An 18,562-nucleotide genomic window follows, 5' to 3' on the forward strand; every position below is an offset into this window, starting at 1 on the left:
TCCGGATGGCAATGTTATGAGCTTCTTAGCCAAGCGCATACTATCTATAACGTTTATAGATGGAACGAAATTGACGTTATTTGTTATTGTTTGTAGCCAGCCATTTTTGTGAGTAGTTTGCACTAAATTGTAGTAATCAGACTATAAGTGTTTATGGTTACACATTGTTGGGTTTTTGTTGTTTTTTTTTTGTCTTGGCTGGCGGATGTTATGAGTATTTTTTGTAGGTAAACGCAATGCATCAGTTGTCTGATTGACATAATTTAGTGAAAATATTCACTAACCGGTGGTCTTAAAATAATATCAAAGGGATGAATGACGTCAAATTCATTCCTTCTATACCTTTTTTTTTTGGTCATTTCAGTATGGTCCATGAAATGAAGAAGTGTTTCGAATGGTTTGCTGACGATTGTCATGACGAACAGATGATCAATACAGTGCGGCAAACGATAACGTCTCTACAAACAACCCTGGATATGTGTCCGAAAGGTAAGATTTGAGTAATTACTGACATCATCAAAATCATTACAACAATTTATTATCATCAATATCATCATAGTCATCATCGCCATCACGATCATCATCATCATCATCATCATCATCATCATCATCATCATCATCATTGTCGTCGTCGTCATCATTATCGTCATCATCATCATCATCATCATCATCATCATCACCATCATCATCATCATCATCATCATCAGCATCACCATTATCATCATCATCATCTTCATCATCATTACATCATCATTTAAATCAACACTATCGTCGCCATTCTCATCACCAGCACGATATCTACCACCACCACCGCCGACATCAACCTCCATATTATCTATGTCACCATCATCATCATCATCGTCATCATCGACATCATCATCATCATCATCATCATCATCATCATCATATCATAATCATCACCATACCATCATCATCATCATCATCATCATCATCATCATCATCATCATCATCATCATCAACATCATCTTCATCACCATCATCATTCTCATTACCATCATTACCAACTCAAAATGACACCTTAATCTTTCCCTTTCTTTTCCCTCACAAAAACAACAATAACGACGACGACAACCACAACAACAACAACAATAATAACACATGGAAATTATAAAGACGAATGCAGCAAAGAAACATATGACTATTGTACAAACCCTTTGAAAAATTTGGAAGTCACCCCTAACAATCATTCGCCAGAAGAGGCGTGTCGGTAAGTAAATAGTCAGTTGGACCCATCACCTAAGAACAAACTTTACAACAGTAATGTTGGGTTAATTTAGTGGACGCTAAAAATCGAATGTATAGTAAGAGAATAAAGAGTAGTCTTTCAGAGCATTCGGCCAATGGAGCCGGAATTTATCCCGGGCAGCGTGGCTCAGTGGTACAGTTTTTGCTTCGTAGGTACCTGGTAACGAGTTCAAATACCCGCTGCGCTGTGTGGCTTGAGCAAGTTCTGCCGTTTTATTGAAGAACACAGTATGTGCTATTTGGTTACAATTGCATATTGCATATTGCATATTTTAAAACAACTGCAGAGTTGTGGTGCTGCATTTCGGCTGACGCCTGGGGTATTCCAGTCTTCCCTAACGACAGATTTCCCCTATGGGATCAATATAGAGATATTTTTTTTTCTATAGCGTGAAACAGACAATAGTGAATGTTTGTAACCCCTTTGGATAGGACGTTTAATCCATCGCAAAGTACGTTCCGCAAAGGTGCCCCGATTTCGAGCCGAAATAAGTCCCGGCAACCTGTGTTCGAAGATTCCCTGACTACGGACAAAGATGCATAAACGAGATGAAAGTCGGTTTGGACGAATTCAATCCCCCGAGGGGGGCGGGGACATAACCTCCTCGAAACTGGAAGAGAAATTGCCAGGTTTCTTCAACAGCAAGAGGAGACACTGGGTGGTAGTGAATCGGCTTCAGTTAACGGCAAAATCGCTTCATTATGAGTAGGGACTTTCCAACATGTACCCGTTGTGGTAACGACCCCGAAACCGCGAGTAGTTCTAGTCGAACGGTGTGTTGTGACGAAGCTTCCGGGCGGGTTTGCGACGGGGCATGAGTGCGGTAAAGAATTTGCTGATTGGGTCTATCATCATAACATAGTAGTGTGAGCACCATTAGAAGCTGCTGCCAGATCGAATAAACCCAGACAATTTTTACTCAACTTCATCCGTATTTGATCTCGGCCCCTTTTCGTGTGAAGCAAGTTGTGTGCCAACTGGGCTATCGGAAACAATATTTGAGGATAGTAGAGATACACTTTTTTGAGTTAACAAAAAATAACACCTTAAAATGCCACATTTCCAGTCATTTTGATGTTTAATCACTATTTTTTAGCATCTGCTTGGAGTTGAGTACTCGTTCCACACACAAAGGGACAATCTCGATCCAGGGTAAAGTCAACACACAAAACTATTTGTAACCGTTAACCTTTGTAGTCTGATTAATAGAATTCAGTGAGGAGTAATAAAAATGGCTGGCTAAAAACAATAACAAAGAGCTGATTGGCGTCAATGTTGTTTCTTTTATAGAAAGTTTGCGCTTGGCTCAGAAGCTCATAACATTGCCATCCGGAAGTAAAAAGGAACAACACACTAAACTGTGTGTATCCATGAACGTTTATAGTCAGGTTAATACAGTTTAGTGAGCATTACTCATAAACGCGGATGGCAAAAATCAACAACAAAGACCTGAGTGACGTCATCTTCGAACTATCTATAACAAGCGAATGGACCTGAACCATCAATTTCTATATTATCTTATATATTATATTATAGATGTCGCTGTGTTTGGTCAGCATTTTCATTGGCTAGTTTTAGACAATATGTACAGACATCATTGGAGTGATTTTGGCCAATAGAATTAAAACCTGAACTTTTTAGTTAGCGCGATATCCACTAAACGTGCTCAAAGCGCTTTACAATAGCAAACAGCAACACTTAACCTGTTGTACGACACATAACGCCTGTTTGGCGATATTACATTTACTTCCGTCAGAGACAACGCATTTAAAGGCCAGGTATTCATTTTACACCTGAATAAGGTGAGAGAATGTCAGAAAATACATTTTTACAAGTACATTACGAGTACTCAACCACGCGCCGCTCAGAGCGGGACTCGAACCCTGGAACTTGCGACACCATCACCGCACATCAAGGAGATGCTCAAGGAGAGTCTTATTTTTAGAGAAAAATTAATTATAATCAGTTCCTCTTTAAGTCAAGATTGTTGTGGTATGAAAGTTGGGTCAGTATGCATTCCAATTGTCACGCTCTTGTGTACTCGGTTTAGGAATGAGCCAGATATCAATGAGCGTTGTTTCCTGCCTATTCAGCCCGTATTGCCCCCTTGACTATTGATTTCTAGTCAACGAATTAAGGAATGTTTGCCAGACAAGGCCATTTCGTTGACAACAGCCAAAACAAAAGAGTTGAATGACACCGACTTCATTCATTCTATAGAATCAACAAAGTTAAAGTCACTCGGATCTTTGCTATCCTAATTGTTTTTTTATACTAAACCTTTGCTGTTGTCAACGAAATGGCCTTGTCTGGCAAACATTCCTTAATTCTATAGCTACCGTTAGTACATGCCAAACAGACAAATAGGTCAGGCCTAAAGTTAGGGGGTATTTATCAAATTATTTTGACACACTGATGAAGGAATTGTGTTGCAACAACCTTGACGACACCATGTTTTTTTTTAATTGCCGAAGTTAAATTGTGAGTGACGCTCAGGATCTCCGGGCTGTTGGCTTCTGGTGATAGACATATTACTTAAGGTAGCTATGGGTCGTCGGTTCATGGCTATTGGTTGATCGAGTCAAAAATAAAACCACTGAATTGTTTATTCAACTAGTTTTAATAAAATTATACGATAACTGACGTAATTTTTTTTTAATGCACTGTATATTGATTGAATAACCCGGGGGGGGGGGGTCTCTTTATTGTTATTTTTTTATAATTTTTTTTTTTGGTTTTGTTTTGATTTTGGTTTTTAATTATTTTTTTTTGGGTTGTATTTTCTTTTTTGTTTTGCTTTGACTTTTCTTTGGGGGGGAGGGGGAGTCTTTTTTGTTTGTTTATCTTTTTGTCTTGTTTTCTTTTCTTTCTTTTTTTTATTTTTTTTTTTATTTTTATTTTTTTTGCAATGCATCAAATTATATCCATAATGACTAGAAGTAAAATCCAAGTTTCATATTTGGGGCAACAATTTCAATTGTCACTTCTTGCTCATCCCGACATAGTACCGCTTTCAGGAAGTGGGCAACAAATGGGGATTATATTTTTCTCCGGAAATATTCCAAATGATTTGCAAGACAGAAAATAAACGGACTGAATGATCAAAATGAAACTCGTATTTTACGGATACTGTAATACACTTTATTAATGCAGGATCAAAGAATTTAAAATTTAAACAGCAAAGAAGTCGCTTCCTTGAATCCCTGTAACAGAAACTTCTCAATGGTGCCACATTTATTTCTTTTTGATATTGAGTGACAATTAATGGTCAGATCCGATGTCACTCATAAAGTCAGTTGGGTGTTATATAGGAATGAGCTAAATGAATAAAAAAAAAGTTTAAAGCTAACTAAAAAGAAAACCGAAATGGGTTTTTTTTTTAATTTAAGAAATAAGACTCGCTTTTCTTAAACGGGGCATTATTTCAATTCAACATTCAGAATCTTAAACTTCAGCTCAAAATAGAATTTCAAGCATCAACATCGTTTCGACATAATACCGTTCTGAGATGCTTTGTCACAAATGCCTCTCGTTGGTGAATAAAGAGGCATGGGTAGACGAGTGACCCAAAGAATCAAAGCATTAAATATCTAGTTCGAACGCTGAGATCCATTTCGTGTACATAATAGCACACAAACTTCAATCTGTTTATACACATCTTTTAGAAGTTTCCTCTTTCATACCTAATGAATCTAAAAAGGCTTAAGGAATAAGGGAAGCAAAGAATCAAAACACTAAAACGTTCGTTCACTTAGACCCTCTTCCTCCACACAATAGCACACACGATTTAGACTTCAATCAATACCTGAGTATCTGTCAGTACTTTCCTCTTTTATACCTAAGGCGTGAGGGGGACCAGAGGTTTAGAACCAAAACGCTTTAAAACGTTTGATCGATTAAGACTTCGTGTACACAATAGCACACACAATTGAGACTTCAATCAGTATCCCAGGATCTGATAGTTGTTACGTCATTAGTACAAACAGCCGATATGTAAAAATTTAGCGGAAAAGAACATCAAGACCACCAAGGTGACATTTTGTGAAGCAAAAAAGGTGGCCAAAGACGATCCCGGATGGAGCTCTGTGGTGGAAGCCCTTTGCTCCAGAGGGAGTTCAAAGAGATCAGAAAAGGATAAGACTTGAGCCAAGGCAAAAGAGTTGACTCACAAAAAACATTCAGTAGAGGAAACGCCTGGACAATCTTTGAGTAAATGAAATATGGCGGAAATATGCATGCGTATAGCAACATGACCGTCCAATTAGGCTTGTGGCATCTGTTCAGCGGTTACCTTGTTTAGCCACCTCTAATTTCGGTTGTATACTATCATATCGTCGAAGAGTTTTACAATACAAGTCATTATGTCGTGTATATATAGTTATACTCCGAGCATTACATCTAAGATAATTATCATTATTACCTTTCAAATTATTTCCGCATATTCATTGTGAAAAATATATTATACTTCTATACTCAAGGATTTTAATCCTACAGATTATTTAACTTATTTTATATTTCATCAAAGAAAAGGCCCGCGACATCAGGAACAATCCGTGTTGTTCAATTGAGCAATTTGGAAATAATCTTATCCAAGGGTAATTAAAGAAAGTAGCCTGAGGTGGGGCCGGGATGCAGATTTACCTTAATTGTACAATACCTCAACTACTTAATCATTTAGCTCCGAAATTGACATTGGTTTCGTTGCAAAAGTATAAAATGGCGTATCATTCAAAATCGGTTTGTTGACTTATAAATTGAGTGCTCAACAATGGAATTGTCGGAAATCACTGTCACTTAATTTCCATTGCGATCTTATATATACGGCAATATCTACATGTATAAATGCGCTCGCATACATGTACTACATTTATTTATTTTTTAAACGATCTTCTATATAGGGGGTTGGGGGGTGGGGGGTAGGGGTCCCGATAGCTCAGTTGGGGACAAAGGGACAGAGATCGATCCCGGGTGCATTGATTTTTTATGACCCCCTGTCCAGCCGGCAGTAGTTGGGGTAGCTGGGTCTGTTAGACCTGACAAAAAGTACTATTACAATAGATTAGCGTCCTATCCAAAGGGTAGCAACCAATTGCTAGTGTCGTTTCACCTTATAGAAACCGGGATAAACTCCGGATCCATGGGTCTAACGGCTCTGAAATGACTACTTTCTATATTGAGCAATATCCATTAGATGCACTAACAGAAATTCACAACTAGTTCCCAGTCAACTGCAACACTTAACATGTATCTAGGACAATACCAAAAACTTGTAACGCGCTAACACAATTTTATCGATGAATACAAAACCGTCAGCTGATACCTAAGGTACTCATTTTACATCGGAGTTTGTTTTGTTCTACTTTGTTTTTTGGTTTTTTGTTGTTTTTTTTTTTTTTGGGGGGGGGGGGGGGGGGTTGTGTTTTGTTTTGCTTTTTTGTGTTTTTTTGTTTGTGTTTTTTGGGGGGGGTCTTTCTTTATCTTGCTTATAGACGAGTATGAATAATAAGAAAGTGGCATCGCTCTGCACTTCGTTTATTGCTTTTAGACCGCAAGTAATGGAACTGTTGATTGATCTCCTTGATAATAGTACTACTTCTATTGCACATATTTTGATAGATTAAGTATGGCAGAAAATCTATAGTAGTTAGTTTACCAACTCAAAATCTCGTGGTTTGTACTTTGATAAGTCATGTTAATGTAATAAAGCCCTGTGTATGTATTAAGAAAGATTAAAGGCTGGCCATTAACATTTAATTGCTTACCTATTTCAAAATGTTATATCTTCACTTTGATGGCATACAATAAACACATTGGTTTATTCAAACGTGTTTATCTCGCGCTGAAAAGCAAAGACTGTTTTTCAACCTATTTTTCCAAATCAACGCTTCAAACATACTGCTGTTTTTAGGTCATGACGGTACCTATTGTGTGTTGGGATGTCCCGTTTTAACACTTTTTGAAAAGTTGGAGCAGCGTGGCTCAGCGGTACGGTCTTTGCTTCTTACCCGAAAAGTACCGAGTTTGATCACCCGCCGCTGCGCCGTGTGGCCTTGAGCAATTCACCTCGCCCTAGCTCAATTTGCGGCGCTGCTCTGCGGCTGACGCCTGGGTTATTCCAGTATTCCCTTGGAATATACACTAGAGACAAATTTCCCCTATGGGGTGAATATCGGGTATTTTATTTTATTTTTCTTTTTTTTTTAAATGTAGATACTAAATATTGATTATGTAGTCATAAATAGGAAACTTGGCTTAAGTTGACATGTTTTATATTGAGGACAATAAAAGTGTGGCTTAAGTGGGGAAAAATGAATCTGATGTTTCTGGACATAATAAATATGAGAGAAATTATGGTATGGAGAAGTGCCAGATGAAGACATAGAATAAAAAGTCACGGGGTCAGTACAAACCTCTGCATCCAATTGACCCGGCACTCTCTTTTTGACCGAGATAGAGAGAGATAGATAGATAGATAGAGAGAGAGAGAGAGAGAGAGAGAGAGAGAGAGAGAGAGAGAGTGAGAGAGAGAGAGGGGGGGTGGAGAGGGGGTGGGGAGAGAGGGGGGGGAGGACAGCGAACAAAACAGAACAGAGTAATAAACACGGAACGTTTAGGGATCAAAACCCGTTTTCAGCTAACAACAAAAAGTATTTCTCTGTCGTCTATCCGGTTATTAAGTAATATATTTATATTTTTACTTGGTTTTTTTTTTTTTTTTTGTAGTTGGCCAAAGAAGGGTTTTGAGTCTGAAACTTTCCGTGTTTAATGTTTTGTTCTTTTTTGAAGCTGTTATATTCATTTTTGTTTATGACTTTTTACAGTCCAAGCATCCAGGACCTTAGTATCAATTTTATAATTTACTAATAAACTTTGATTAAAATGAACTCCGACCATTATAGGGAGAATTTCATTTCTTAACTTTAGAAAATAACAGCTTAATTCTCTCCTTACCACCTATTTGGAAAATCGTCACATTTGTTACGATGCAACCGTCACTTTCTCATACAGATTTCATTTCTTTTTGCTATATCTAGCTATAAAAACTTGACATTCTGTAATAGAACTCATATTTTTGAACAATATTATGTATAAATAGATGTGCTTGTTGCTTTTCTGTTTGAGTAAGAACTGTCTGTTTTTGGCGTTGAGTGGGTGTGAAGTTTTGGGGAAAATTCGGAAAATGGCTGGTAAGGAGAGGGTTAATTAAATTTCTTAATTTTGACCATTTTGCTTCGTCTAGTTCATTTCAACATAATACCAGATTGACACGATAGATCACATTATCTCTTGTCACTGAAGCAATGTCCTACAGCCGTTACTGACTGACCTCTTAGAGAGTTCCAAGTTCATTTTAGGCCTTTCCCAATAACCATATTCTTTTTCTCTGAACAAATGATATCATCATCATCAACAACAACTACAATAATAATAATAATAATAATAATAATAATAATAATAATAATAATAATAATAATAATAATAATAATAATAATAATAATAATAATAATAATAATCATCATCATCATCATCATCATCATCATCATCATCATCATTTGAAAGAAATTTAGTACCTATCGCCATTAGAATTTATATCTTTTATCTCCGGGCCCCTTTGATGTAATGGGTTACCACCAAGTTGATCTACTTTACACGTTGACTACTAACGTACATTGCCAAAATGGCTTTTTTCTTATTTTGGCCATAAATATATTACTTCTTGAATCAATTTATGAAAACTACAACCACCACCCCCCCCCCCCCCCAACCCCTTCCCTCTTACGACTTATTGAAAAGTCTTAAAACTGAGACTTCTCAGAAGTCAGGTGATTATTGTTTTTTTTAACAACTCAATATCTATTGGCATATGACATAAAGGTCTATTTTCGTTAAAATTAGAAAAGGTTGTTTTATCACAACACGGTGGATTATATATTCCATCAAGTTTCGCTCATTGGAACCAGAAGACTGATTAGTTCAATAGCATTTACTACAATCCAATAGTTGTGCGAATATTTCGTTGTTTAATGCTGTGCATAAAGCGTAATATACACACAAAAAATGATAGCAAAACGCTTCAAAAAAGGACACTAAACAGGGTGTTAAAAATATGTTTTGTTTTGTTTGAAGCTGTTACACCCACTTCTGTGCACTTTTGTGTGATGCATTTCCAGACAGTTTACTTGTTCGATTAATTGTCAGATAAACGGCCAGTATTAGTCCATTTTTAATCTTTAACATTCTCTAGCCTGCCCATTTGGTATTCAAATCTCAAAATCATGGGTTCAGAGCGGAAAGAGATCCGAGATAACTTTTATTTGTTGCTAACAACGAAAGTGACACTAACAATTGTATTATCGTTAATAAGATTTTCCACTGGAGAAAACGCTGGCCGCCTAACTCAGCTGGCCATGAAATTTACTGTTTATCAAAATTTAACCTGGCATAGTTATGACTTTTCGTCACATGCAAAAACAAAACTGTATTGCGGAGTTCTCTGTGCAACTTCGGACTCCTGTATCGCTTTCAGTTGTGAAAATGAATTTACCAATTCAAGCAACAGCCTATGTGAAACGTGTTACTTTATATCCTTCGATGACAACTATAATACGAGTAAAAATCATTCTGTCGGAGCTAGCGATGGACTTACCATGGCCAGTACAAATTCTGCTGAAGTCAAATTTGGCAACATGGGTATAGATAATATACCGGGCCGTCTCAAGGATGGAATGATATTTTACGCCAGAGCAATAGCAGACGAAAATGATCTCCGGCTTTACTTTGCAGCTGTTAAAAGACTAAATACAAGTGCCAGCTTTATGCCTGAGAGAGATCTTATCATCAATGCTACTTTTGGGACAGAAAATCCTCGCATCGTACTCAACTACTTTTCCGAGGATGATCAGAACTGGAAACATTTTGTAGAATTTCCAACAGAGGATTTCATGACACCAGGGGAGGAGTCAGACTTTATAATATTTGTACGCGAATCGACTTATACTCTCTACATCGACGGCAAACACTTGACCGACTACCCACGGAACTCAGTCTATCCATTGAGCTACTTTAAACAAGTGTTTCATTCTCATCACTTCATAAAAATCGAGTGGCTGGACAGAATCGGATAGTTAGATAATACAAGAGAACCATATAAAATCACCGGGGTGGGGGTAGGGGGGGGGGCGGAGGTTAAATGCTGAAAAATTCTATTCTATTCAAAGGTATTGGAATTTGATCAAGTCAATGCTCTTTTTGTTCATTTCTATTTATAGCGTGCTGATTTAGATGGGACTTTTTCTTACATATATTTTACCATCAAAATTAATGTAAGAATTGGGTTCAGTTCATGTGTTTTATTGAATAGAAAGAATACGGCTTTTAACCAGATAACTCTGGAAAACGTGGATTTAAACATTAGGCCGGAAAACTCGTACTTCAATATTCATCGATCGATTGAAATGACCCTCATCTTGACTGGGACTTCGAGAAGGTGTCATCACAATGGTCTGCTGTCAAATCACACACTTACTTGGCGATATTTGGCGATGTGTTACACGACAGGTTCTATTATAAATTAGCTTTGCGTGGACTCACCTTGACTTCTCTCTAACTTGTCATATGTCATATCGATAATAAAAAAAGCTTACGATAAGATTAATTGATCCTTAAATACTGCCATGCTCTAACAAACACCTTTTCATTGATGGAACGAAATCAAGGTCACTCAGTTCCTCGTTATTGTTTTTTACACAGCCATTTTAATGATTTGTTCTCACTACATTATATAATCAAGTAGACTATAAAAGTTTCACATAGATTTTGTGAGTATTTTACCTAAACGTATTGCTTCGCTATTAGGCCAGAAATTTTGTACTTTTGTTTCTAGATTTAGACGATCCCCATCATGACGAAAAGCGATGCGATGCTTTTGTCTCGTATATTATAATATCACTATCATTAACTGTATTATATCATTGTACAATTCATAAATATAACACAAATACACGTCGGGTTGGCACACACTCGGGGAAATTGGCGTCAGCTTGATAAAAATGAAATGCCTTGGTTGGACTGAAACCCGAACGAAGGTCAATGGGTGATATTTTTTTATTCCTCAAATCCTTACCCGCGAACTGATTTACGCAGACGATGTTGATATCATATTTGATACAGCATACCTGGCGAAGAGGCACATACCAATAATATCAAATACTCTGCGACATTGGGATCTAAAGGTCAATGAATCCAAAACAGAAATTACAGTGGTTAACAAGAAACAAGCGGAATGGAAAAATGTAAGAAAACTCGGAGACTTGATTAATGAGGATGAAGACATCAAACAGCTGAGAAAAATACTAGCTCAAATGGCATTGAGAGAACTACACAACGTTTGGAACAGGACGAACATCATTAATGAAAATAAAAGAATACGCCTTTACGAGCGCTAGTGCTGCCAATCCTTATGTATAACTGTGGTACAAAAAAGAATTTGGACACCCTGGACTCCCTTCATCGCAAACAATTGAGACGAGTTATTGGGGTAAATCAGCCAGACAAAATCAGTAATGATGATGTATATGACAGATGCAGAGTACAACCAGTCAGTACGCGTATAAAGAAACAAAGATGGAAACTGTTCGGACACGTGCTCCGGCGAGATGAAAATATTCCAGCACAAACCTCAATGGATGATTACTTCAAACAAGGAGCCAAATACAGATGGCGTACACCAACTTCACTTCCAACAACATTGAATCAAGATCTCAAAAAAATATCAAATACATTAAGAAGCAACAACCGAATAACTGATTTCAACAATACAAGGAAACATCCAACTACCTCAGCACCTTAACACACATGATGACATTCTAAAGCTAAGAATACTTGCACTAGACAGAGATTTTTTGAGGCAGATTACTAACTGGATTATAGAAACAGACTGACAAACTCGAAGTGACGCATACATTCACGGCAAGCGTCCATAGAGACTGCGCAGCTATATTTATTATTAATTTAGGATGTTATTTTTCTTTGTTTTTTTTTTTTGTTTTTTTTTTTGTGTTTTTTTTTTTGTTTTTGTTGGGTTTTTTTTTCTTATTGTCCCTTTCTTTTTTTGAGGAGGGGGGGGGGGGATACCATTAGATTTTGTATTGAAATTAAATTTTAAATCATTTCAATACGTATCTGAGGTACACTCATGACCTGAAATCGACCCATGTGCTGATATATTCATAGAAGCATCAATAAACAGTCAATATCATACTAATAGACATTCATATTGTTGATTTTTGTGTGCTCCTCTCAGAAATATGATCCTACTATCCAAAGGACTAAAAATAGTACAATAAATTGAAATACCCTGGAAGGAAAAATTTGTATTTAATAACCCGGCGTCAGCCGCAGTGCAGCGCCGCTAATTGAGCTGGGGCTATCATTATGTCATATAAAAGCAGAAAATAGAAATATATCATTGTTTCCGGGAGCTGAGATATCAATATCCATTTAATACTATACCCATCGCCTGGCTGAGAGAGAGAGAGAGACAGAGAGACAGACAGAGAGAGAGAGAGAGAGAGAGAGAGAGAGAGAGGTTTCAGCGAGTGGACGCACTATCACTGAGCTATCCAGCGTCCTGAGCTCGGTTACATGACACCGTGATCTGTCATTTATTTTCTCTTTATTCTCTCTATTCCCATCATTAATAATCGATATAAGTGCCCGCTCCACATTTTTTTCTGAATTCACTATCATTATACCACTTTAGTTACAAGAACATCTGATTATATAATATGTGATAAAAACGGTATAAGATAAAGATTTGAAAAAGTGTTTATGAAACAGTGCTAGACAAAGCAAGAAAGAAAAATACAAGAAAAAAATCCCAAAGAATCAGTCTTCCTGGACTGGGGGATCGAACCTCAGACTTCCTGATTACTGTAATCTTACACCAGTGCATGCTTCCTATTTTCTCAATTTGATATTTTCAAAACGGTATAATGTCGGCTTTGTGGGAGGGGATGTAGATGCTGAAAATATAATTTATAGTCAAAAACGTGAGTTTTTTAAATTTTAAATTTAAAAAATTTTTTAATCAAGTTATTTTTAAAAAAAAGATTACACATTGTAGCTTAAAATGCGAAAGAGTGGAATTTCATATTTCAGATTATTTAATTCATTTTATTAACAGTCGGAATCTGAGATTCATAACGACATAATACCGGTATGAGCCACACTTCAATCCTTCCTTATATTCCTGTTCTTCTCACGAAGGGAGGGGGGATCCCTTTCTGTATGAAGCGAGTGCTCTATCAACTGAGCTATCGGGCCCCACAGCGTGCTTGCAGAAATGAAATGAAATTCATTTTTACAACATAGATAATGTTGTTATAGGCTAGATATTCAGTTCACAGCTGAGTATGTTAAGAAAGTTTAGATAAGAATCCTTTCCCAAGGAGTCAACTTTGAGTTGCCAACAGCGAGACTCGAATCGTAGCCTTCGTAAACTTGTAGTCTGACATTATGACTTGTATAGTGATATCATTTTAGGCTAGTGCACTATCTAGCGAGTTGTCATTAGTGGCTCTCAAGGAGACCAATAGGCTTCAACAGTCATAACGTCACTTCCTTCGTAATGACGCATGGTAACTTAGTAACTGGCTCTAAACCATCGGAACAATGCCGGACGCCCTTATGAAATATTTCTGCTATTAGCATAAAAGCGTATCCAGAGGAAAAAAAAAAAACATTATAAATCTGATCATGTTTTGACTTTTACACATTCTGATCACACGACATGTGAAAAAGTTCTAAACAGCATGAAGAATTAAAAGTACCGATTTTCTTTGTTTGAAACCACGATGGCCGCCGTTGCTGGGCGACGTGACATCAGACTATTGAATCCAATTATCCCATCGGTTGAATTGTTGAACATAACACAGTAAAGCGCTTAGAGCCTGTGACAACGGGGTGAAGCTCTATATAAAAGCCATTTATTATCATTATTATTATTATTATTATTATTATTATTATTATTATTATTATTATTATTATTATTATTATTATTATTATTTTGCTTCTTTCGATGGTCATAACATCGTATTTTGACGTCATGTTTTTGTCATGTTCAGGCTGTGAGTTTATGAAGGCGACACTCGAATATTGGACAATGATAATTTGTCACCGGCCCACGTCAAAACACTAGACCAAAAAAGTCGAATCTTGAGGTGGTCGATGTTCAGGTAGACTGATCGTCACTGAGTCTTCTCACATGCCATGCCGTTCTCCAGGCCACAGACGCCACAGAAATCGTCATTTCTCAACTATAAAGCTAGTGCAGCCCAAGTTTATCCTGGTTTCCTGAATAGCGATTGTGGCCAGTTGTCTAAAACCGATATTGAACACATCGGTCGGGATGAAGATGGCTCCTCCTTGGCCTCTTTTTGTCATTCTGTCAAGCTATTGACATAGCTAGATGCCTTTTATACTATCTTGTAGAATGAGTATTCAATACACGTACCTTTGACATTATGTCGGCTATCGAATAGTTTGATAAAGCTAGTCAAATGAACATTTCGATGATTCTATTTTGGTTCGATTTTGTAGCTCTATTTGTTTTGCCTTTGTAATCGACTTAGGATACGTGACCCATACTTGACTTAGACTTAGATGCCTTTCACGTCTCGACCGAAAGATCGGGTCGCCTTGGCTGTTTCCAGTATTTCCTGTGTGAGGTGTCTCCAATATTGCCGGTCCTCTGCTAGGGTTCTCAGATTTTCAAGGTCCCCTGCCGTTATGAGACTAATGCTTTGTCCAAGTGTTGTGAGGTTTTTGTTTAGGATCACAGGGAGTGTTGTGATCGGTCTTCCTCTGAAAAGGTTCCCGTGTTTTTGGAAGTATCCCGACATGGCTTGGTTTGCTGGTATGTTTTTGTCCCTGCGTAGTATGTGACCGAAAAGTTGCCATCGTTGTTGTAAAATGTCAAGGGAGATTGGTCTTTCTTTTGTGATCTTATAGAGTGATTCATTTGAGATCTTTTTGGGGTATTTGATGTCCAGTACCCTTCTTAGCTGTGTGCGATGGAAGGCATCCAGATGTTCTTCTTCGGATTTTGTCAACGCCCAAGTGCCGCAGTTATACAGAAGTACCGGTTTTACAAGAGCACGGTACAGTTTCAGTTTGGTTTTTCTCTTTATTTTGTCACCTCTAATCCATACATTGGTGAGTTTACTGGTGCGGCGTTTGATAGCTGTTTTCTTCTTTGTACATCCTCGGTGTCTCCAATTAGTGAGCCGACTTTCTTTGTTCTTTTCCATTCCTCTTTGTTCCTCGAATTGTTGTAAATTCGGTTTTATTGGCATTGACTTGGAGGTTATATTTCATGAGGGTATTTTGTATGATGTCTATATTTGCTGGTGTTGATCCAATAAAATCGACATCATCTGCATAGGCGATTTCTCTAGGGATTGCATTCTCAATATGAGTCGTTGGTTTTGGAATGACTTTTCGAACTTCTTTCAGAGCGTGTTCTAAGTATATTGTGAACAGAATCGGGCTCAGACTATCTCCTTGGGGGGTCCCGATGTTACTTTCGAACTGCGTCTGACCCATAGTCAACTTAATTGTTTGCCTTTCAACCGAGGCAATCACACCGTAGCCATCGTTAAGTTATAGCCTGACACTGACCAAAAAATGACGTCAAAATGTCGGTCTTTTGGCCACTAGAGAAAACAAATCGTGAGTTGTATTCAATAGTTCAACCAATGGCACCACTTGTTTCCTTGAGCACTGCTAACGACAACTCACTAGGAGGTGCAAAAACCAAATAATGACGTCAAAATGCCAGTCTTTTGGGTTTCACTGCCAGGCTATAACTTAACGATGGCTACAATCGGACCCACAAATCCTGAACACTTTAAAAATGCATTGTGTCGCCAGGTAATGCGGTTCAATTCACTCATCAGTGTTTTAAAATATTGTGAGAGATAATCATTGACTGTGGAATTGACCTATTTGTCTGTTTTGCATGTACCACATGTAAGTATGGAATTCAGGAATGTAGGCAGGGAGACGGAACGGGTTAAATGGCAGGAAATATTAATAGTTATAGTAATGGTCAAACCATCAGAATCAATTTAGAATCTAAATTATACAAAACTATGAATTTCCTTTTCCTCCCTCAATTTAAGGAATTGTATTTATTCTCTAACAAAATTAGTAGAAATAAACCCCAATTTTTAAGGATATGAATTCAAATCCTACTTCAAATCCACATAATAGCTTTGAGACTGTGGATCATAATTAATTGTTAAGTTTTGGATAGAACCAGGTCTGTCCCAAGGTACTTCTGTGTCCTAACTATCTCAGCTATACAATCACTGCTGGGTGGATAAGGGGAAGGAATTAGAAAGAATCTTTAAATTGCATCAGGACCTAAACCGGTTCCTTTGCATGTGAAGAGAGTGCTCTACATGCTGAGATTTTGTGACCCTCAAAGACTTCAATGAACTAATGATTGTGACGAACATTTACTTCTTTGCTGGTCTGATAACCCAAATTGTTATGGGCTCGGTGTTGTAATGGAAATCTTCTCAAACCAAAGCAAAGTATTGGCCATTACAACAAAGTTAAATCGAGCCCATAATTGCGTTCGGTTGTGAGACCTGCAAATATGTGCACGTCGATTGAGACCCATGAAATCAGTATTACGCCGGGACGAGCTTCTTGTTAAAGAAGATGTTATAAAGTTAACATGACAACAATAATGAAATTTTAGTTTTTTGTGTCTATTATGAAATGTTATTCAATCTCCCAAATGAATTCCCGATGGAGTCCCAATAGTTTAGTTGGTAGAGCACCCGCTTCGCAAGCAAAGGGACCGAGATCAATGCCAGGTGCAGTCGAGACTTTTTCTGCCCCCCCCCCACCCCCACCCCCCTCCCCCCACCCCTTTCCGCCACCACTGCCCATCCCGAAGGACTGCTATTTTCCCCCATTAAAACATAAAAAATCGTTTCTCAAGTCTAATACCTTGACTATATTTTCAATTTTAAAACATTAAGTTCACTCCAACATAGCACCATTTTGAAAATATTGGCCATAAATATAATTATTTCTATTCCACAGAGTGTGGTGGGGTAGTAAAGCATGCTATGCGCATTTCTACGACAAATGCCCCGTTGGTGGCGAAATACGGAATAATATCGACGGAACCTGGTACCATATGGAATCAGTTATGGGTTACTGCAAAGGTAGGTCTTGCTAACTTAACTCACTCAATCTTATACATTTTTGCTACTTTTCAAAATTGGAAAAAAAAATGTATTAAAAATGAGCATGTACACAGATGGTTTTATTCAACTACCATCAACATGTAAAAACTAAAAACATTAGCTTTGATACTACGCCTATAATTAATTTGTCTCAGAAAAATGTAATAAGTAGGCATGGGGTACAAGTAACTCGGGGTATACTACGGATATAGTCGGTGTTAGGGCTGAGTGACTTAACTGTGTACACACTATTTTTTACCAGTTAACTGCTGTTCTCTGGGAAAACGCGTATCTAAAATTGTGGCCAGAATAACTCCAATTCAAATAGTGGTCGATAGAAATGACCCTCAGCTTTGCAAAAACTCTCAAACCTGGGACTTCGCGAAGTACGGCTGTTAACTGATTAAAGTGATTTCTGACATGTTACAAGCTGTGGACTGTAAAAAGGTAATGTACAAAAAAATTAATATGACAGCTTCTATATAAAAAAAGAACAAAATACCAAAAACACTAGCTAGTATTGATTCAATGCAAGTACTCCCACCTCATTGTCACACTTGCTGACACAACCCACGTGCTAAAAATGATGGCGTCCGTTCTCGATGGGATTTGACGAAACAAATTTGATTTTTCGATAAGATCATCACGATGTCTAATCAATCTCATAATACACGTTCATGTCAATTGTAAACGCCATGCAAAATTTTGTGACGATTGGTCCAGTGGTTTTTGGAGCCCTATTGTTACTAAAAATCCAATTAGCCAAATATAAAATAAGATTATATACATATTTTTATATATATATATATATATATATATATATATATATATATATATATTATATATATATAATTTTGTTTGTTGTCTTTTTTCTCAAAGGCCACGCAATGTGCTCAGAGGAGGAGAGAAAAGCTTGTACGTATGACATGGAGCACGAATATGATATGAAGGACAAGTGCAAGTAAACTGAATTTTTCTTTTATTGGATCGCTTGATTATTACCTGATTGCTTGAACAATTGATTGACTGA

General features: G+C 37.4%; 1 protein-coding gene across 4 annotated transcripts in view; it reads left to right on the top strand.

The window, feature by feature from the left end:
• Positions 1-18,562, top strand: part of LOC144976958 (uncharacterized) — a 75,513-nt gene that overhangs the window by 39,818 nt on the left and 17,133 nt on the right. For all 4 annotated transcript variants that reach the window (XM_078921607.1, XM_078921608.1, XM_078921609.1 and 1 more), the window contains 4 exons: positions 365-489; positions 1,135-1,228; positions 17,387-17,511; positions 18,412-18,493. In XM_078921607.1, the coding sequence (XP_078777733.1) occupies positions 365-489; positions 1,135-1,228; positions 17,387-17,511; positions 18,412-18,493 (426 nt within the window). The remainder of the gene's footprint in view (positions 1-364; positions 490-1,134; positions 1,229-17,386; positions 17,512-18,411; positions 18,494-18,562) is intronic.

Source organism: Berghia stephanieae, chromosome 7 (genome assembly GCF_034508935.2).
Source record: "Berghia stephanieae isolate SIO BIC M18660-M18661 chromosome 7, UCSD_Bste_1.3, whole genome shotgun sequence".
Classification (NCBI taxonomy): domain Eukaryota; kingdom Metazoa; phylum Mollusca; class Gastropoda; order Nudibranchia; family Aeolidiidae; genus Berghia; species Berghia stephanieae.